This window comes from Schistocerca serialis, chromosome 7 (assembly GCF_023864345.2).
Source record: "Schistocerca serialis cubense isolate TAMUIC-IGC-003099 chromosome 7, iqSchSeri2.2, whole genome shotgun sequence".
Taxonomy (NCBI): Eukaryota; Metazoa; Arthropoda; class Insecta; order Orthoptera; family Acrididae; genus Schistocerca; species Schistocerca serialis.
Window position 1 is genome coordinate 100,837,711 of NC_064644.1, and position 22,959 is coordinate 100,860,669.

Here is a 22,959-nt window from a genome sequence, read left to right on the forward strand (position 1 = left end):
TTCATTTCTAATATCTATATTATAGTTCTCTCTATGTGTTGGATTCCACGTTAGATGTATGAACTATTATATCATTTGTGTCCATCTGAAAGTAGTGCAACATTTGCATAATGTGTGATTAGCTGAAAGGAGGGACAGATGGACCTAATCTTTCCTGGAAACATAAAACAATAAATAAATAGAGACTTAAATCAACTTTTTCTATGTTTTAAAATTGTGTTCTATGTATACATTTAGGGAAATGACTAGTCAGAACGTTGAAGCTTGTAGGCATCCCATCCAACTTGCAATACGAAAATGACTAGAACACAAGAATGGCTGTGAAGTCAAGTGCAATCTTACCAATATGTTGTTGTTGTTATTATTTTCAGTTCAGAGATTGGTGTGATGCGGCTCTCCATGCTACTCTATCCTGTGAAAGTCTCTTCATCTCCAAATAACTACTGCAGCCTACATCCTTCTGAATCTGCTTAGTGTATTCATTCCTTGGTCTCTCTCTACGATTTTACCCTCCATGATTCCCACCAATACTGAATTGGTGATCCCTTGATGCCTCAGAACATGCCCTGCCAATTGATCCCTTCTTCTAGCCTAGTTGTGCCACATCTATTCAGTACCTCCAAATTAGTTACGTGACCTACACATCTAATCTTCAGCAGTCTTCTGTAGCACCACATTTCAAAAGCTTCTCTTCTTGTCTTCACTGTTTATCGTCCATGTTTCACTTCCACACATAGCTACACTCCATACAAATACTTTCTGAAAAGACTTCCCGACATAACACTATACTCAATGTTAACTGATTTCTCTTCTTCAAAAACACTTTCCTTTTTGCCATCGCCAGCCTACATTTCATATCCTCTCTATTTCGACCATCATCAGTTATTTTACTCCCCAAATAGTAAAACTCATTTAATGCTCTAAGTATCTCATTTCCTAATCTAATTCCCTCGGCATCACCTGATATAATTCTATTAAATTCCATTATCCTCATTTTGCTTTTGTTGATGTTCATCTTACATACTCCTTTCAAGACACTGTCCATTCCATTCAGCTGCTCTTCCACATCCTTTGCTGTATCTTACAGAATTACAATGTTGTCGGCAAACCTCAAAGTTTTTATTTCCTCTCCATGGATTTTTATTCCTACTCCAAATTTTTCTTTTGTTTTCTTTACTGCTTGCTCAATATACAGATTGAATAACATCAGGGATCTCAACCACTGCTTCCCTTTCATGCCCTCTGGCTCTTATAACTGCCATCTGGTTTCTGTACACATTGTAAATAGCCTTTCACTATCTGTATTTTGCCCCTGCCACCTTCAGGATTTGCAAGAGAGTATTCCAAGTCAACATTGTCAAAAGCTTTTCCTACATCTACAAATGCTAGAAACGTAGGTTTGCCTTCCCTTAACCTATCTTCTAAGATAAGTCGTAGGGTCAGCATTGCCTCGCATGTTCATTGTTTTCTACGCAATCCAAACTGATCTTCCCCAAGGTCAGCTTCTACCATTTTTTCCATTCGTTTGTAAAGAATTCATGTTAGTATTTTACAGCCATGACTTATTAAACTGATAGTTCGATAATTTTCACATCTGTCAACACTTGCAGAACTCTAATAACCAGCAGACATGAAGCAGCAGCTACACTACTGTATACCCATGACCATATGAGGACAATAAAATTACTCTGACTCAAAAGAAATGAATTAAACTGTACTGGTTCTTCTGAAGTATAAAGATTAAATTTTTACAAAAAATGCATTGGATGAAAAACATAAAATATTCTTAAATATGAACTGTAGCAAATTATGAACACTAAATGGATCAGTTAGTGCAGTACTTGCACCCTCAAAAACAATAAGGTGATTGAAGCTCACCTCTTCCTGTTATGGGCTCTTAAAAATACAACACACTACAAACATGAAGCAAAACAGCATTTTTTTCTTTCTTTCGTGTTTATGAAGGATAGAATAGTTTTCAACAGAACAGAGTGACCTTGTAGCTGCATTTGTCTGGATGGTGAGAATACAGCCACAAGTGAGAAAAAGTTGGCTAGCACCAGCCAGATGTTCTTTAACATGCATCATGTGCCACCTGTTCTCTGGCATGCAGTATATTTTGTACAGTGCTTTTGTAACTGGAAAATTTGTTCTTGAGCATGTTTTGAACTTGAAAACCTTATGACTTCTACACTTGCATTAGAAGCTAGTGAACTAGTTTGAGCATCATATTGTGCATTTATGGATGCATTATTTTTCCCTAAGCAGATGCTGACAGGGTCTCTAAATGTCTCAATGGTTTCAAAATTAAATCAAACAATGGAAACTTCAGGTAGCAATATCAACAATGTGGAAAAAGACAGATTGCTATTTACTGTAAAGAAGACGCATCACGTTGCTGAGAGGTACAATTAAAAGACACTTACATATAGCTTTTGGCCATGGCCTGCATCACAAAAACTATGTTTGAGTGTCATTTAATTGTACCTACCTGCAACTTGACATGTCTTCTTTATGGTAAGTAGCAATCTGCCTTTTCCTACATTATTGCTTTCAAAATTGATGGATGTGAGAGCTTATTTCAGAACTGTTTTATGTGTCAGCAGCCCAGGAGGATTAATCTATGTAATTTTTGTTTCCTCCTCAGGCAAGTCCTAATTCAATTTATAGAGTAGTTGTAACAATCTACTAAGGAGATACAAGCTCAGACATTTTCAACAGGGAATGTTATAGTCAGAATTCCACAAACATCTGAAAACTAATCTATCTACAGGCAATATTTTTCAAAATTTTGGCATTCTAGAAACTGAAACCTGTTGAGATACTCCACAAAGATCTCAGTTATTGTAGTAAATCATTTCTATATGAATTTACAACATTTCAGGTGTGGGTACCAAATTTACTACCCTGAGGACACCTCACAAACTGACTCAAAAGACAAAGTATGAGAATTTATAGTTTTCGAGCTTCCTCTACAGATATCTGCATTTAATGTTTGTAAATACGAAATCTAAAGCAAACCAAATCACTTTATTTTTCACTAACAGTTGGAATAGTTGCTTGGAGGTAAACTATTGTATCTGAATAAACAGCTCAATACTATGAGAGCTGATGTTTGTGTACAGTTCAGTTTAACAGGATAAGCTACCTAAAACACAACAGCCAATCACACAGAGAATCTGATGCCCAAGAAATTCTTGGTTCACATGGCTATCCAAGTTCATATAAAGTCAACTTGGTAGCACAAAGAGTGCTGTGAAGATGTAGCCAGCTTGTTTCTTAGAAGTCAGAAATTACTACAACCACCGTCTTGAAAATGTTACTGACATTAATGTGTGGAAGGACGATCATAGCTTAACATCTTGTCGACAACAAGGTCACTAGAGATGGAGCACAAGTTCAGATTGTGTCAAAGATGGAGAAGGAAATCAGCTGCACCCTTTCATAGGAACCAACCTGGCATTTGCCTGGAGTGATTTGGGGAAATCATGGTAAACCTAAATTTGGATTGTCAGAGGTGGAACTGAATTGTTGACCTTCCGAAAGCATGTCCAGTGTACTAACCGCAGTGCCACCTTGCTCAGTATGCTAAAACAACACTCATGCAAAATTACTTTATAGATTCGATGAAAACTATGGATAGGGTAATTAATTATAAAACTACAGTATTTCACAGATTCTGTATTAGAATTGCAAAATGTTTCTTACAGTTATGGGCACTAATTGGCAAATAGATTGAGAATTAACTTCTCAAAACCTGAATTTCACCACAGACCTTCTTTACATTTTCCAGTAATCAGCAACTATAAGAGGTGTTAAAAAAGAAATGAGCCAGAGTCTGGAATGCGCAAACCGGTGACAGGAGGGTCATATTGTGGCGAGTGTAACAACGTGTGGTTCTGACCAGAGCGCGGAAGTTCACAGCCCATCGCTAGGGGGAACACATGCACGTTATGTGACTATACAGAGCTAGCAGCAGCATGCATCAATCGTCCAATGCTGCCGGTTGCATTGCAAACAGTGACATGGAAGCGTTAACAGAGGAGCAAAGAGGTGTTGTTCATTTTCTGATAGTAGAAGGAGGAGGAGGAGGAGGAACGGACATTCATCGGCGAACACTATATGTCCCTTGCAAGGATCAAGGTGTGGCACAAGCACTTCAGGGAAGGACGGGTATCATTAGCCGATGATGCACAGTCTGGAGCACCACACGGCATTACCGATGACATCGTCCAGCTCGTGGATGCACTCATTACCTAGCACTGCTGAGTGACAGTGAAAGCCATAGCTGCCGTGGTCAGATTGGGTACCGGAAGTGTTCACACCATCGTGAAGGAATGACTGCACAAGTGCCAAGTGTGTGCCCAATGTGTGCCCCACAATCTTCAACCACACCCAGAAGTATGTTGAATGACCCACTGTCTAGCTCATCTGCAGCGCTTTACTCGGGAAGGGAATGCGTTCCTGGCACGACTGGTGGCTGGAAATGAGTCATGGTGTCGTCACTTTGAATCAGAACCAAAACAACAAAGTTATGCTGACATTCTTCTCTGACCAAGATGGCCCCCTTCTGATTCACTTCCTGCAGCACGGGACAACAGTGAATGCCCAGCATTACTCGCAAACCTTGACCACCCTTCACCAAGTGATCAAATCATAACAACCAAGCAATCTCACCCATGGGGTTATTCTGCTTCACGACAATGCAAAGCCTCATACAGCCAACACAGTCGCGGCACTCCTGCAGAAATTCAAGTGGGAGGTTCTTAGTCACCTTCCATACAGTCCAGACCTCTCTCCCTGCGATTACGCCATTTTTGGTCCTCTTAAAAAGGCTCTGATGGGGCAAACGATTCACCTTGGACGAGGACGTCCAGCTGTATGTGCGGAACTGGTTAACATCACAGCCCCGGGAATTTTATGATACAGCCATTCACCGCCTTGTGTCACAGTGGGACAAATGTCTCAACAGCTAGAGTCAATACTTCTAACATACAGGTACTGGTTTCTGTATTATGCCTCCGGCTCATTTCTTTTTGAATGCCCCTTATATAAAATTGTACTCTTTTTTTCTGTCCAAAACTTTGGTGAAGAAGTTATGGCCATGTCCATCCATCTGCATCTACATCTATACTTGGCAAACCACTGTGACATTCATGGCAGAGGATCATTCCCATTGTACCAGTTATTACAGTTTCTTCCCAATCAATTCACATATGGAATGCAGGAAGACTGAGTGTCTGAATGCTTCTGTTCTTGCCGCAATTATTCTTATTTCGGCCTAACAATCCCTTTGTGAGCGATAAATAGGGGGTTGTTGTATATTCCTTGAGTTCTAATTTATAGCCAGTCTTTGAAACTTTGCTAGTAAACTTTCTCAGAACAGTTTACGTCTATCTTGAACAGTCTGCCACTTCAGTTCCTTCAATATCTCTCTCAGACAAACAATCCTGTGGCCATTTGTGCTTCCCCTCTCTGTATAGTTCAATACCCCTGTTAGCCCTATTAGGTAAGGATCCCACACACTTGAGCAGTATTCCAGAGTGGGTCACACGAGTGATTTATAAGCAGTCTCCTTTATAGACTGATTGAATCTCCCAATATCATACTGATAACCAGAAGTGTACCACATACTTAACCCATGACTGAACCTATGTGAACATTCCATTTCTTATCCCTATAAAGTGTTACATCCAGCTAATTGTAAGAGTTGGCGACTCCATCTACGACTCATTGATATTATAGGATACTACATTTTTTGTTTTGTTTTGTGAAATGCACAATTGTAAGTTCATGAACAGTTAAAGTGAGTTGCCAATCTTTGCACCACTTTGAAATCCTATCAAGATCTGACTAAATATTTATGCAGCTTCTTTTTGGCAGTACAGTACAGTCCCGTTAATCCGAACTAATTGGGACTGGACCTGTTCGGATTACTGATTTGTTTGGACTAGCCAAAATTATGGTGACAAGTTACTACAATGAAGTATACAAATCAGATAAGTAGGTACACCATGGTAACAAATGGGAACAATGGCTCACTCTCATTCCCTGCCCATGTTGTTGTGCATTATTGAGACCTTTGTAGTGTCCGAGGTCAGTGCACTGCCAGCTGGCTCGCAGAGTGCTTGGTTATGTTAGTTATCAATCGCTGGCACGTGTAAAAGTTGTATTGCATTCATTCGGGTGTAGTGGTGTACATATTTTCGTCATGAGTAAACAGAAACATACAATGTTAACTCTCAAAGGAAAACTGAATGCTTTGAAGTGGATAGACAATTGTGAGAATGTATCTAAACTGGCAACAGAACTGGGTGTTGGCAAAGTAATCATTTGTGATTCGAAGAAGAACCAAGTGAAGCTTGAACAGTCCTGTGCAACCTCTTCAGGAAAAACACTCAAAATTCAGCAGACTCTGAAACAGTCCCAGTACGATTAAGTGGATGATGCTCTTTTCCTTTGGTTTATGCAATAAAGACAAACGTGAACTCCTCTGAGTGGAGCACTGGTTTAGGAGAAGGCTGTTTACCTGAACAAGCTAATGAATGGTGATGAGTCTTTTAGTGTGAGTACGGGTTGGTTGGACAGATTCAAAAAACGTCATGGAATCCGTTAACTAACAATTACTGAAGAGAAGCTTTCTTCTGACCATGATGCAGCAAAGGAATATTTGAGTGAGTTTGAAAAATGATAAGAATAGGAAAGTATTCTCCCCAACAAATTTATAACGCTGACGAGACTGGCCTTAATTTTAGGGCATTGCCAACAAAAAGCCTGGCACCAAAAGCAGAAGACCATGCTCCTGGTTTTAAAATGTGCAAAGATCGTGTGACTTTATTAGCGTGCAGCAATGCTGCTGGTAATCACAAGCTGCCTTTAATGCTGATCGGCAAATCTCTTAGGACAAGAGCTTTTAAAAACTGCAACATGAAGTCCCCAACCACATATTATTGCAATCAGAAAAAAGCATAGATGGGTGGTAACCTGTTCAAAGAATGGTTTTACGGCCAGTTTGTCCCCTCTGTTCGATGGTTTTCTAAGGAAAATCATTTGTCTCCCCACGCAACCCTTTTCATTGATAACGTGCTATCTCACCCCAGCACTGAGGAATTATGTGATGGAGAAATTGTGGCAAAATTTCTTCCGCTGAAAGCTACACAACTTCTACAGCCAATGGACCAGGGCGTACTACAAACATTAAAACTGATTTATAGAAAACAATTTTTAAGAACGCTGATTCAAGATGATAGCATTCCTTTAGTGGACAAAATAAAAAAGACCAATGTGATTGGGCCGCTGAGACATGGCAGAATATTTCATAAAATATGCTGAGAAAATCATGGAGATAACTGTGGACATCTCTTGAATTTCAGGACAACCTAGTTGAAAATGAACAGAAAAATCTACTACAAATGATACAGACAACCCCTAAATATGAAGAAGCTAGTGAAGGAGACTTAGATAAGTGAATGGCAGCGGATGGGGCATGTGTGGAGAACCTTACTGATGCTGATTTAATTGCTGCTGTGACTCCAGACGAGGAAGAAGTGGACTGCTGTGACGGAAGTGACAGCCTGAAAGTGACAAAGGAGAGCTGGTGCCATACAGTGATGCAGCAGAAGCCCTTGACCTCACACTACGTTATTTGGAGCAACAGCCCACTGCTACACCTGCTGATTTGATGTTTATGAGACGATGGCACAATTATGCATCATATAACAGACTGTCTTCATTACACCAAAACACAACGACTGAGTTTTTGTCATCTAAAAAAGTAGGGATAAAATGTCTGCTGTATTTTAGTAAGTTTGACAGCATTTCTTTCATTGTTATGCATTGTTTAAACCTAAGGTTTTCTTGTCAATTTTTCTAATACATGTTTAATGTATTGTGTAAATTAAAATAGTGTGTATGTACAAGCAGTTTACTGCACAGTTTCCCATACTTAAACTAACATTTTTCATGTTCAGATTAACTGAACATTCAGATTACCGGGGTTCAGATTAGTGGGATTCTGCTGTACTTCATTCTAGATAGGTGCATCATCTACAAAACGTCTGAGGTTGCTATTAATACTGTCCGCAACGTCATTAATATATAACATGTACAGCAAAGGTCCCAACACACAAATGTAACTTCCCTACCAAAAAATCCTCAATCCAGTTACAAATTTCACTTGATACACCATATGTTTGCACTTTTGACAAAAGCACAGATGTGGTACTGAGTCAAATGCTTTTTGGAAATCAAGAAATACTGCATCTACCTGACTGCCTTGATCGAAAGATCTCAGTATGTCATTAACATGACTTATGTTTTTGAATCCATGCTGGTTGGCATGAAAGAGGTTCCTCTGTCTGAGATACCTCATTACGTTTAGGCTCAGAATATGTTCTAAGATTCTACAACAAATCAATATCTAGAATACTGGACAGCAGTTTTGTGGATCACTTCAACTAGTTAGAAGAGGGGCCAACTCAACTGCAAATCCAGTATTGACTCTGATAGGGATTCCATCAGGCTCTGGAGCTTTGTTTAATTTTAACAATTTCAGCTGTTTCTCAACAACGCTGACACTAATACTTTTCTCTCTCATCTTTTCAGTGATACAAGAATTAAATTGGGGACATTCTCCTGGGCTTTCCTTTTGTGAAATAACATTTGAAAATGGTGTTAAGCATTCCAGCTTTTGCTTCGCTTCCCTCGGTTTCAGTTTCTGTCCATTCGCTTGGGACTGGACACTCACTGCAGTGCCAATAACAGCCACTACATACGAAAAAAAAATTCTCTGGATTTTGTGAAAGATCATTTAACAATATTCTGCTACGGTAATCACTGAAGGCTTCACACTTGCTCTCCTGACAGCCATGTGTATTTCATCCAGCGTCTCTTTGCCAATAGTCCTATGCAATGTTTTACAGCTATTATACAGTAGTCTGTTTTTTTCAGAAGTTTCTTTACAGTGACTGCATACCATGGAGTACAGTGCATGGTCAACTATTCTTTTAAACTTGAGCCCTGTGCTGAAACATACTGATTTTTTACCCAGTTTTCTGAACATATACATCTTTCTGCTCATTTTATAATAACAAAAACAATCAATTTTTGGCAAAATAATTTAATTGGATGGATCACAAATTTATTCACCAGTCAGTGGCAGAACACACACATAAAATAAAGTTATAATTAGGCAAGCTTTCGGAGCCTGTGGCTTCTTATACAGGCAAGAGGGTTGAAGGGGAAGGAAGAGGCATGAAGGAAAAGGACTGGAGAGGTCTAGGAAAAGGGGTAGATTTCGGGAAAGTTACCCAGAACCATGGGTCAGGGGAGACTTACCAGACAGGATAAGAAGGAAAGACTGATTGTTGGAGACTGCATTGTATAAGATTTGAAAACCTGAGAGCTTAAAGGTGGACGACAGGCTCATATGTAAGACAGAGATTACTGCTTAAAAATCATGCGTGAGTTAATAACAGTGAAAAGCTAAGTGCATGGTATATAACAGAGGTGGGAGAGGGGGTGGGTGTGGTCAAAAATAGAAGCGTAAAATAATGAAAGGTGTAGAAGACTAAAACATAGTGAAGAAAAGAGTAGTAAGTGTGAAGAAATGCTGAGACGGAAGAAATTAATGTAAATTAAGGCCAGGTGGGTGGCGAGAGCCAAGAACATGTTATAGCACTAGCTCCCACCCATGGAGTTCTGAGAAACTGGTGTCTGGGGGAAGAATCCACATGGCACATATGGTGAAACAGGCACAGAGATCACATTGTCATGTTGTGCAGCATGCTCTGCAACAGGATATTGTGTGTTGCCAGTATACACCATATGCTTATGTCCATTCATCCTAATTGATAATATGGTGGTAGTCATGCCAATATAAAAGGCCAAACAGTATTTACATAACAGCTGGTATATGTTACTACACTCAGCTGGCGGCTACACGGGTAGCGGAGGCTGTGTGGCATGGACTGGGCAGTTTTTTTAGGTTAGAAGGCCTCGGGAAAATACGGAGTGGGCTGCAATCTCAAAGAGTGCATGGCAAATACAGGACGTGCTTAGATCAAGGAACAGTCGGAATTGTAGTTGTAAATTGTTGTAGTTGTGCTGGGAAAGTCCCTGAGCTTCAAGCGCTAATAGAAAGCACAGAAGCTGAAATCGTTATAGGCACAGAAAGCTGGCTAAAGCCTGAAATAAGTTCTGCAGAAATTTTTACGAAGTCTCAGACGGTGTTCAGAAAAGATAGATTAGGCAGAATTGGTGGTGGAGTGTTTGTGTCTGTCAGTAGTGGTTTATCTTGTAGTGAAGTCGAAGTAGATACTCCGTGCGAATTGGTATGGGTGGAGGTTATACTTAACAGCCGAACTAAGTTAATAATTGGCTCCTTCTACTGGCCCCCAGATTCCGGTGATATAGTTGCTGAACAGTTCAGAGAAAATTTGAGTCTCGTAACAAATAAATACCCCACTCATACGGTTATAGTTGGTGGGGACTTCAACCTTCCCTCGATATGTTGGCAAAAATACTTGTTCAAAACCAGTGGTAGGCGGAAAACATCTTCCGAGATTGTCCTAAATGTTTTCTCTGAAAATTATTTCGAGCAGTTAGTCCACAAACCCACACGAATTGAAAACACACTTGACCTCTTAGCCACAAACAATCCAGAGCTAATAGAGAGCATCATGACTGATACAGGGATTAGCGATCACAAGGTCGTTGTAGCTAGGCTCAATGCCATTTCTTCCAAATCCACCAGAAACAAATGCAAAATAATTTTATTTAAAAAAGCGGATAAAGTGTCACTAGAAGCCTTCCTAAGAGACAATCTCCATTCCTTCCGAACTGACTATGCAAATGTAGACGAGATGTAGTAGCAACAGCAATTGAGAGATTCATACCTCATAAATTGGTAAGAGATGGAATTGATCCCCCATGGTACACAAAACAGGTCCAAACGTTGTTGCAGAGGCAACGGAAAAAGTATGCGAAGTTCAGAAGAACGCGAAATCCCGAAGATTGGCTAAAATTTACAGACACGCGAAATTTGGCACGAACTTCAATGCGAGATGCCTTTAATAGGTTCCACAATGAAACATTGTCTCGAAATTTGGTAGAAAATCCGAAGAAATTCTGCTCGTATGTAAAGTACACAAGCGGCAAGACACAGTCAATATCTTCTCTGCGCAGTGCCGATGGTACTGTTATCGACGACTGTGCCGCTAAAGCGGAGTTATTGAATGCAGTTTTCCGAAATTCCTTCACCAGGGAAGACGAATGGAATATTCCAGAATTTGAAACACGAACAGCTGCCAGCATGAGTTTCTTAGAAGTAGATACCTTAGGGGTTGAGAAGCAACTCAAATCACTTGATACGGGAAAGTCTTCAGGTCCAGATTGTATACTGATTAGATTCCTTTCAGATTACGCTGATACAATAGCTCTCTACTTAGCAATCATATACAACCACTCGCTCACCGATAGATCTGTACCTACAGATTGGAAAATTGCGCAGGTCGCACCAGTGTTTAAGAAGGGTAGTAGGAGTAATCCATCGAACTACAGACCTATATCATTGACGTCGGTTTGCAGTAGGGTTTTGGAGCATATACTGTATTCAAGCATTATGAATCACCTCAAAGGGAATGATCTATTGATACGTAATCAGCATGGTTTCAGAAAACATCGTTCTTGTGCAACGCAGCAAGCTCTTTATTCGCACGAAGTAATGGCCACTATCGACAGGGGATCTCAAGTTGATTCCGTATTTCTAGATTTCCGGAAAGCTTTTGACACCGTTCCTCACAAGCGACTTCTAATCAAGCTGCGGGCCTATGGGGTATCGTCTCAGTTGTGCGACTGGATTCGTGATTTCCTGTCAGGAAGGTCGCAGTTCGTAGTAATAGACGGCAAATCATCGAGTAAAATTGAAGTGATATCAGGTGTTTACCAGGGAAGCGTCCTTGGACCTCTGCTGTTTCTGATCTATATAAATGACCTGGATGACAATCTGAGCAGTTCTCTTAGGTTGTTCGCAGATGATGCTGTAATTTACAGTCTAGTAAGGTCATCCAAAGACCAGTATAAGTTGCAAAGCGATTTAGAAAAGATTGCTGTATGGTGTGGCAGGTGGCAGTTGACACTAAATAACGAAAAGTGTGAGGTGATCCACATGAGTTCCGAAAGAAATCCGCTGGAATTCGATTACTCGATAAATAGTACAATTCTCAAGGCTGTCAATTCAACTAAGTACCTGGGTGTTAAAATTACGAACAACTTCAGTTGAAAAGACCACATAGATAATATTGTGGGGAAGGCAAGCCAAAGGTTGCGTTTCATTGGCACGACACTTAGAAGATGCAACAAGTCCACTAAAGAGATAGCTTCCACTACACTCGTTCGTCCTCCGTTAGAATATTTGCTGCGCGGTGTGGGATCCTTACCAGGTGGGATTGATGGAGGACATCGAAAGGGTGCAAAAAAGGGCAGCTCGTTTTGTATTATCACATGATAGGGGAGAGAGTGTGGCAGATATGATACACAAGTTGGGATGGAAGTCATTAAAGCAAAGACGTTTTTCGTCGCGACGAGATTTATTTACGAAATTTCAGTCACCAATTTTCTCTTCCGAATGCGAAAATATTTTGTTGAGCCCAACCTACATAGGTAGGAATGATCATCAAAATAAAATAAGAGAAATCAGAGCTCAAACAGAAAGGTTTAGGTGTTCGTTTTTCCCGCGCACTGTTCGGGAGTGGAATGGTAGAGACAGTATGAGTGTGGTTCGATGAACCCTCTGCTAAGCACTTAAATGTGAATTGCAGAGTAGTCATGTAGATGTAGATGACGTGTCATTTCACAGGTGGCCCTCCATTTGATAGTAGGTGTTTTGCCAGTTACAGGGTTGGTATAGGTGGTGGTAAGATGGTGCACAGGGCAAGTCTTGCAGCAGTGACGGTCACAGGGGTAGGAGCCATAGTGTAGGGAGATGTGTGTAGAATGTGCGTAGGATCTGACAAGAATATTGTGGATATTGGGAGGGCGATGAAAAGCTGTTGTAGCTGGGGTGGGTAAAATCTCAGACAGAATGCATCTCATTTCAGGGGATGGTTCTAGGTAGTCATGGCTTTGTCAAAGTAACTAATTAATACATTCCAGACTAGGATAATACTGAGTGACCAGTGGTGTGCCCTGAAGTCGTTTTTAGAAGAGTTCAGCAGTAATAGGATGTGATGCCTGGGAAATCTGCTTTTGAACTAGGCTGGTGGGGTAATTACGTCAAGTGAAGGTTGAGGTGAGAATGGTGGTTTATTGCAGTAAAGAGTCTGCATCCAAACAAATATGTTTGTCTTTAATGCCAAGACTGTATGGGAGGGAATGTTTGACATGGAAAGGATGGCAACCGTCAAAATGTAAGTACTGTTGGTTGTTAGTAGGTTTTTATGTGGACAGAATAGTGTAGCTCGCCTTTGGTGAGGACAATATCAACATTAAGGAAAGTGGCACAGGATTTGGAATAGGGCCATGTGAAATTTAATTGGGAGAAGGTATTCAGAGATTCCAGGAATTTTAACAGGCCAGCCTCATCATAGTCTATATGGACTCGGAGCATGTTCTACCATATGACAATCGTTACCTCGGTACCTGTTTCACCACATGTGCCATCTGGATTCTTCCCTCAGACACCAGTTTTTCAAGTCGTGGTATGTGGGAACCAAAGCTAAAACATGTCCTTGGCTCTCGCCACCCTCTTGGCCGTAATTTACATTTCTTCACAGTAACTACTCTTTTCTTCACTCAGTTTTAGTATTCTAAATCTTTCATTGTCTTGCCCATCAATTTTTTATCATCTCCCTTCCACCTGTTATGTACAATACACTTAGCTTTTCACTGCTATTAACTCATGCACAATGTTTAAGCAGTAATCTCTGTCTTGCATCTTACCCTGCCTCCCACCTTTAAGCTCTCAGGTTTTCAAATCTCGTCCAATGCAGTCTCCAAAAGTGTCTTTCCTTCTCATCCCATCCAATATGTCTCCCCTGACCTGCAGTTCGGGTGACTTTCCTGAGATCCACCCCTTTCCCTAAACTTTTCCAGTCCTTCTCCTACATGTCGCTTCCTTCCCCTTCAACCCTTCTGCATGAAGAAGGAGCCACAGGCAATGAAATCTTGCCTAATTATGACTTTCTTTTATGTGTGTGTTCTGCCACCGGTTGGTGAGTGGATTTTTTATCTTTCTGCTTGTTTTAGTTATCCAATATAATAATCATAACTCCCCTACATTACATATATGTTATGCCTTCTTAGATTTATTAATAAGTGTTGGGGACTGGTATTTTACACATAAAAAAATAAATGAAGTCTCATACACTGTAAGTCTAGCCACTATTGAAATATAACTTTTTCTGATGCAACAAAGTCCAATTACAAAATATGCTTCCATAAAGTTAATGTATCAACCTGCTTTGGCTTCTCCTGTGGACCATGCTTGAAATCTGTTTTCACTTTGCCTTCTTGCATCTTGTGCACAGTCACAGGCTGTTTGAAAATTGATGCTGTCTGCCTGATTGGAGGTACTAGAGAGGCATCATTGCGGACACCCCTGCTGCAATAAAATTCTATATAAGTAGCAGATACTCCTGGAAACAGCTTCTTATATAGTGTCCAACTGAATGAAAGTATAGTTTTAATGCATCAAATCTAGCATGTACATTTTAAAATTAATTCAAAATGTTGCATAAATATTTGAAAATAATATATTGTAACATCTGACAATTCTTTTTATGGTAGTGTCAAGGAACAATGGTGTTTGTTAATCACAGAGATCACAGGTTCACATCAGGCTCCAGCATCAACCAAAGTTTGCGGAACCACCCATCTGCTTTGACCCATGACGTAACTGCATCGTATGACATCAAAGGGGCGCAGTCTATTCGAAATGGATTGTGACTGTAGAGGGCATGTTGAATTAAGTGGTGGCACTCTCATGTGGGATGCTTAGCTTTCTAAATTGTTTGTAAGAGATGTTAGTGATTCACTGGGTCAGAGTGCTGCCTGAGAGAATAATATTGGAAGAGTTTGTGGCATTCTTTGAGTGAGTTATTTGGATTTTGGCAGTTGTGGGTACTTTTCAGGTTTGTAATTATTACTGCAGTGTTGTTTATGGTTTGAGATTTAATTTTATGTTTCATATTTTTGTTTATTTTGGATATAACTAAGAAGTTTACTAGTACCTAAATAGGGGGCAACATACTGACTGTGCTTAAATTCCTACAGTTATTTGGTTTAGTTGGCAAGTATGTGAAGTGTTACATTTGTGGAGAAGGCATCAGATTGAGCAAAGTTGCTCAGATCAGGGACCAAGACTTGTGGTCTTGTCAGTGGGACAACATATGGCATTTTATCCACAATTTCTGGTTCATATGTTGGCTGGCCTCTCGAGAGACTGTGTTGATGAAATTATTTTTCTTATCACTAGATTGCTAAATTTGTGTGTTGGCTGGCTGTGACTTGGTAAGTACATTTTTATGGTTTTATTGTATTACATGCATGTTTCTCGTATACTGAAATTGGTATTCATGCAGTTTTTTTATGAATTTTTGGGTTGCTTTGTTTGTTGTTAATTTTGTTGGATTCTGATTGGTAAATACTGTGGAGTTTTTTTTTTTGGTAAAGTTAGGTTTTAGATATTAGTTGTATCAATGAGTTTTGGTTTTATGGTACTGCTAACTTCACTCTAGCTATATAGATTAAGTGAAGGGCTAGATACCACGTCATGAAGTTGTGTGTGGTATCGGGGTACGTAGGTTGCGTTAATTGCTGAAGGCTTTGTATGTTTAATTTTTGTGTTAGTATTTGTTTTGGCAGTCTTCACACTGAGTGTGATTTCAATGATTATATTTGTGATTTATGTAAAATAATTTCAAAGATAAAAAGCATATTTCCTGCCATTGTTATTTTGTGTTCAGTTGTCTTTGGTTTTTTTTAAGTTTAATAAAATCAATTAATAACAGTGTTTGACATGTTGTGAATATTATTGGGGGTGAGAAACCAAAAATCTAATAGGTCATGAGCCAAGGTTTGTTTCAAAATGGAATTTGTAACAAAATACCTGGCCACAAGTGGATCCTCACAAAGCTTTTTTTTTGAGGTGGTAAGCAAAGTTGAAAAATATTGTATTCCTTTATTCAATGGAACAAATTTCAACAATTGGAAATTCAGGGTGGAAACTCTGCTTGAGGAACTGGAACTTTTACCACCTGTGCAAGTGAATTATCTGAAAAAGGTGGAATTTGTAGATGGACAGGTGAACACGCAGTATGTCACAAAGGAAACATGATTGGCTGAACTGGCTAAACAAGATCAGAAATGTAAGTCTCATCTTATTCAATGCATCACCGACATTCACTTGGAATATGCAAAAGATAAGATTAACACTTTCGATTTATGGACATCTCTGTGCAATAAGCTTGAGATAAAAGGAATTGCTAGTCAACTTCCATTGAGAAAACAGTTGTTAAATACAAAATTTAATGTGGCAAATGATATGCTAGTTAATCATTTCTTAAGTTTGATATACTGATTTGAGATTTACATTCAACTGGGGCTACTTTTGAAGAAATCGTCATTGTATGCCATCTACTTTTAACAATGCTTGCAAAATACAACATAGTGATCACTGGAATCAAAACGTTCTCAATGAAAGACTTGATGCTGAGTTTTGTGAAAAATGGCCTACTGGATGAAGAGTCAAAGCAGGAGTCATCAGTAAAAACAACAGTGAAGATACAGCACCTCCTACAGCCTTTTAGACTCAATGGTATCAGAAAAAAAGATTCATCAGACGCCAGTAAAACAAGAAGTCAGCAATGAACTTCAGGGAACTCATTCAACTTTGTTTGTCATCACTGTGGAAAGCCTGGTCACAAAAGGGCCAACTGCAGAGTTAAGTCACCAAACAAGAATTCAGAAACCAGTAATTCAGTGGTCGTGGCTAATGTCAAAGAGGAAGATGGTTTTTGCTTTGCAGCATCAAGTGAAGATAAATCAGTGAACAACATAAGTTGGTTCTTGGACTCTGGAATAGTTGATTAGCAGTAAGATACCTCTCACTAATTTAAAGAAACTGGAACAACCAATTGAAGTTAAAGTAGCTAAATCAGGCATTTGTCATGAGGCTAAAGTAAAAGGAGACATTAAAGTCACCAGTGTTGTAAAAGGAGGGGAAATTCATATAACGATCAACGATGTTTTATCTGTGCCTAGTCTTAATTATAGTTTCCTGTCAGTTAGAAAATTGGAAATGAATGGTTTTTGTATCACATTTGAAAAAGCTCAAGGTTAAATTAAAAAGGGAAAAGAAATCATTGCTACTGCAAATAGGAATGAATCTCAGCTATATGTTTTAAATTTTTTGCAATGTAAAGCCTTGTCAGCTGCTTCAACTGAAACTAAGGTGAAACTGTGGCACCGCACATTAGGCCATTTGAGGTATGATAGCATTAAACACCTACAGTCACACATTGACAGAATGGAACTGGACCCTTCAACGATCCCCACAGAACGATGCTCAGATTGTGTCGAAGGAAAACAATCACAGCTATTATACAATCACACTAGGAAATGTGCCACCAGATCTCTTGAGGTGATCGACAGCGGCCAATCTCACTAGAATCGTTTGACGATCAGAAGTATGTACTCATGTTCATCGATGACTTTACTCATTTGACAGTGGACTACACATTGGAATTGACGTCGGAGGTAACTTGCTATATCTGAACATGTTTCACGCCATGGCTGCAACTAATTTCAACTTGAAGATCAGCAGACTGTGGTGCGACAATAGTCTTGAATGAATATTGAATGACTTTTAGCAATTTTCTGAAGAACAAGGAATACAGTTTCGGTTCACAATCCGATACATTCCTTGGCAAAATGAGCTCTTAGAGCGAATGAACAACACTCTTACTGAGAGAGCTCACTGTTTGATACTTCAATGTAAATTAAGTGAGATGTTCTTGTCAGAAGCTGTCTGTACGGCTGTATACCTACTAAGTCCTACTGCGGCTTTGAAAGGAAAGGTTCCTGAAGCTTTGTGGTACAATGAGAAACCTAACTTGAATAAGCTGAGAGCATTTGGACATATTGCTTATCTACATATACCAAAGGAATTTAGAACAGAGAAATTCAATTGCAAATCTTTGAAGTGCTCCTTCACTGGCTGCTTTCCTAATAGCTAGAGACTTTGGTATCCATAGGGAGGAAAAAAATAAGTCACAGGAAGCAACACTGTTTTCTACAATTGCAGATTTGACTTTGAACATATACCAATTGAGGACTGGAGACCAGAATCTGTACAGAAATCATCATAGAAGCAGCAAAAGGACAATAATGGAGGAGAACTCACCAAAGACAATGTTAAATCAAATGATGGAGGTCACAAAAGAGTTCTCATACCAGAACTGACCAGTGATGAAGAGGAAACTGAAAATGAAGCTGTTCGACATTCTACCAGGAAGGGGAACCCTCCTAAACACCTAGATGGCTGTAATGTTCTTGCACTGAATGCTGAATCATTTGTTGATGGTGTACCGAAAAGCTAGAGGGAAACTGCAAGTCATGAAGATAAGGAATACTATTATAAAGCTATACTGGATGAAACTGACTCTATAAAGGAAAACAAGACTTGGATATTTGTTAAATTATCCCCTGGACAGGTCATCAGCAGTAAGTGGGAATTCAAATTGAAGAAGGAAATATCTTAAGACACAAGGCTAGACTTGTGGCTAAAGGATGTTCACAGACAAAAGGATTTGACAATGAGGAAACATATGCATCAGTGATCTGACTTGCAATTGTCAGAATAATGCTAGTTATTACAATTTAACAAGGACTGGTTCTGGAACAATTTGATGTTGCCAATGCTTTTCTTCAAGGATTAGCCATGGAGCAAATATACATGGTTATTCCTGAAGAACTGAAAGATGCAACTGGGTTGGTTTGCATGTTACAGTAGTATTTATATAGCTTAAAGCCAGAACCATTAGCATGGAATCATTCTATTCATATGTTTCTTATTTCTATAAGAGTCACTCAGTCAGAAGCAGATAATGTCTTTACTACTTTATTTAAAGGAAGTTGTCATTTACATTGTGCTCTATGTGCTGATGACAGTCTGATGGCAGGAAATCACAGAAAGATAATGGACAGAGTGAAATTTACTAAATGAGGTGGTGTAGTGGTTAGCACACTGGACTCACATTTGGAAGGATGACAGTTCAAACTCACATCCGGCTATCCTGATCTAGGTTTCCTATGATTTCCCAAAATCGCTTTCCTTTGACAGGACACGGCTGATTTCCATCCCCATCCTTCCCTAATCTGATGGAACTGATGGACAGACCACACTGTTTGGTTCCCTCCACCAAATCAAGCAACCAACCATCCAAGAAAAAATTTTTAACTTAAAAGTAGTAGTTTAAATGGAGGAACTAGGAGAGTCACAATCATACTTGGGAATCGAGATTTCATGGAACAAAGAAGAAATGTATATGAGCCAAATGTCATATTTGAAGAGTTTGCTACAATGATTCAACATGCAAGATGTGTGTAATGATAGCAAACAAGGACCGATTTGCATGCTGTGGTTAATTTCTTAAGCAGGTACCAAAACAATCCATTGAAAGAACTCTGGAGATGCTTGAGAAGAGTTTTGAGCTATATCAAAGGAGCCATCAATATGAAACTACATCATCGAAAGGGAAATCAAGAAGCCTCTACTGGCCTATGTTGATGCAAACTGAAACAAAAAGGAAGACATAAGATCTACCTCTGGTTATCTGTTACAAATATTTGGAAATACTGTCCGTTGGGCAACAAAGAGACAGACTAGTGCTGCTTTGTCTTCTACAGAGGCAGAATACGTAGTTTCAGCAACATCTGCTGCTGAATTACTCTGGCTCAAAGACGATATTCAAATTCCACTTCAGCTACCAATTTGTACATTCAATGATAATCAGTCCTGTATATAGTTCCTGAAAAATGGGAACATCATCAGTTGAGGCACATCAACGTTAAATACGACCCTGTGGATTAGTTTCACCTCCACATCATCATCACTGCTGAGCATGTACGTTTGGAGGACCAGATTGCACATATCTTTACCAAAGGCTTACCAGTTCCTAGATTCATCACTTTCAGAAGCTTATTGGGTTTACTTTCATTTTTGTTACTGTTAAATGTAAAAATCGTTGTATTGAGGAGGGGTGTTGTCTTCAGTTGTTTTTCAATTTAATAAAACCAACTAATAATAGTCTTTAACATTTTGTGAATGTTATTTGAGGATGAGAAACTAAAAATTTATCACTTCATAATTAGGTTTGTTGTACATTTAAATTGTCCCTGCCCAAAAAAAAAAACATTCTTGTGGTTATGCCATTAGTTTCATTGTATATTTACAGTTACATATTTATTCAATTATTTATGTCTGTTCACCACGTAATCAGTGATGCCATGATTGCCATACTGTATACAGTTGAAATAGGGGTGGCCACCATCTTGGCGACATCATGGGTCCAGACAGACAGGAGGTACAGCAATCTTCAGTTTTGCTGATCAGTGTAGACAGAGTTGCAGCATAATTTTTTGATATAAGTAAAAGTGGAAGGAGGAGGTGCAAAAGCTGCTGAGTTACCAACCAACTTAATCAGACACAAAACATATTTAAATTTGTATGCTAAATGTATACAAGGCAGTGGATTTACAGATTCTCTTGGGTGGGTTGGAAAGAGGAGAGAAATTTAACCAACATAATTTACTGTTTTAAAGTTAGTAAAACAGAGTAAAGCCAGTTTTAAAGCACAACACATGAACACCACCAACAAAGTGTAGCAAAACTATGGAAATAATCACAGTACTCATGCAAAACAAACCATTTTATTATCAACACAATTTGTTTGAAAGTAATTGGGTCACATTTTACAACAGATTCCACAACAGTGTACACGAAAAGCAAGTAGAAAACATGAACACATGATCTTATCTCATATACCACACAAACTATCCTGGATATTGTTAATAAACATAAATTAGTATGGAGCCAATTCAGTGACTACAGACAGTCAATTGCCACCCGCAGCCCTCTCAGTGAGGTATAAAGTGCAAGTCTGTAGGCTTAAGCCTACCTGTAATCAAACTGAGTTCCCCTCTGCTTCTTGTTTTTTCGGAGAAGCAGGGAATTGATTTTGCCAGACCGGAAATCGAACGTGGCGAGGTCTAGAGCGTCGCCCAGGTATCGAGCCAGTTGTGGTTTGCTGCGAAACTTCTTCCCATTTGGGCTGGAATTGGAAAACAGCTGCTCAGTCGCGGCCTATCTTGTTCTTACCTCACTCATATTTAATTTAAAATTTAGTTAAATTGAGAGGGCATTTACACAGAGAAATGCCATGCAATTGCACACCACACTGCATGATTTCAGCAGGGTAGTATACTGCTCCATACTGCAACATTGTCAAACAGTGCCACCACATACTAAAATTATGATTTGTATTATTTATACTGAACAATAGGTTATGAGCAATAAAAACAATCTCCAAATGCTGGTGGCAAAAAAGAACAGATACTCCAAATTATGTACGAATTTTAATACCCTTATCTAATAAAAGTAAATTAATTTATCGACAGGCATTTGCAGCAGTACTGTCCTTGATACATGCTGCCTGAGTCAGAAAATGCATAATATTAATCTATCGAGCGAGGAAGAGAAACGAGTGAATTAAACATTTTACTCTTAAAAAAAAAAAATGTGAAGGTGACGCATTTATTTACAATAAATTCAAATTCATCCCACACAGTGAGGTTCAGGAAACAAGGTGATATATATTGTGACCACAAAGAAAACTAATGAAAACGGTTATGTAATGGAAAGCAACAGTCACAAGACTAGCATTTGCTTAAAATTTTAAATCTTCGAAAAGCAAGTTGATTCACGTGGACTTAACAAAGATATATAATAAACTGCTCTCTCTATACAACCCTACAAGCTATAAAAGTTGTTAATTATTTATTTCAAAACAACACAAGCCTTTGTAACACAAAATAATTGATACTGCAATAATTCTCGCGCAATTGCAATGAATGCCAAAACTTATTTTCAACATACCCAGGATACGACTCTCTTTGGTCAGGTTTAAAATTTTTGCTTAAGAAACTGTCAGAAAATTAAACTGAAATTTCATAATGGAAGGAAATGTCACGTACCATGAGAGGCAATTATACTTCGAAAAAGGTATTGCCGGCAAAAGGAAGATTTACACTGAGAGTAGTAAAAAAGATTAACACAAACAGCAATTTATTGAATAACCCTAAAAAACTTGGGGCTGTGTAGTATGCATATAAACGTCTACTGAGTAGCAAAGAATAGCTTAATGGTTTAAATCAACTGCTTATGATACACAACTTCTTTCTCACCTATAATAATAAACGTCGACTTTTCCGGCAGATAGGCCGGACTTTCTGATTACTTCTTCTCGCTGCCATCCCTTAGGTAAAGCACTGCACTCATATTTCCTTTTCTCAAGAGCCATTGTTCTCGTATCACCAATCACGTCCTGCATTGAGCTCCGTGTCACATTATCTATTTAATGTATTTATAAGTGACGCACAAACACCTCCAAAAATGTAGTAAACTTTCAAACACTATTATCGAATTCTGACAAGCACCCACCGCATATTCACCCGTGCGTCGTTTGTTTACCAGTTTGGGTGCATCGAAGACAACGTTTTATCGATATAAAAATCGATTATCAGCATCAAACGAGCATTGTCATATCGTCTCGAAAGCCGATTCACACTGATGGTCACGTTCCGTCACCGTCACGTCGGGATGTATTCACAGTTCACGCTGTCCGTCACGTCACATCATTTCGCGTAGCCCAGTTACGAACGGTGAAATTAATGGCCAAAGCA

General features: G+C 39.1%; 1 protein-coding gene across 4 annotated transcripts in view; it reads right to left on the reverse strand.

Annotated features, from left to right (window-relative positions):
• LOC126412243 (methyl-CpG-binding domain protein 3) overlaps window positions 1–22,756 on the reverse strand; it is a 45,190-nt gene extending 22,434 nt beyond the window's left edge. Inside the window, exons 1-3 of one of the 4 annotated variants that reach the window (XM_050081737.1) lie at window positions 22,462–22,756; window positions 21,177–21,329; window positions 14,455–14,596 (exon numbers count right to left, since the gene is read on the reverse strand). In XM_050081737.1, coding sequence (XP_049937694.1) covers window positions 14,455–14,596; window positions 21,177–21,329; window positions 22,462–22,607 — 441 coding nt within the window. In that variant the 5' untranslated portion in view covers window positions 22,608–22,756. Of the gene's footprint in view, window positions 1–14,454; window positions 14,600–21,176; window positions 21,330–22,461 lie in introns of all 4 variants that reach the window. The other 3 variants (XM_050081735.1, XM_050081739.1, XM_050081738.1) reach the window with 3 other exon arrangements.
• Window positions 22,757–22,959: the final 203 nt, after the last annotated feature.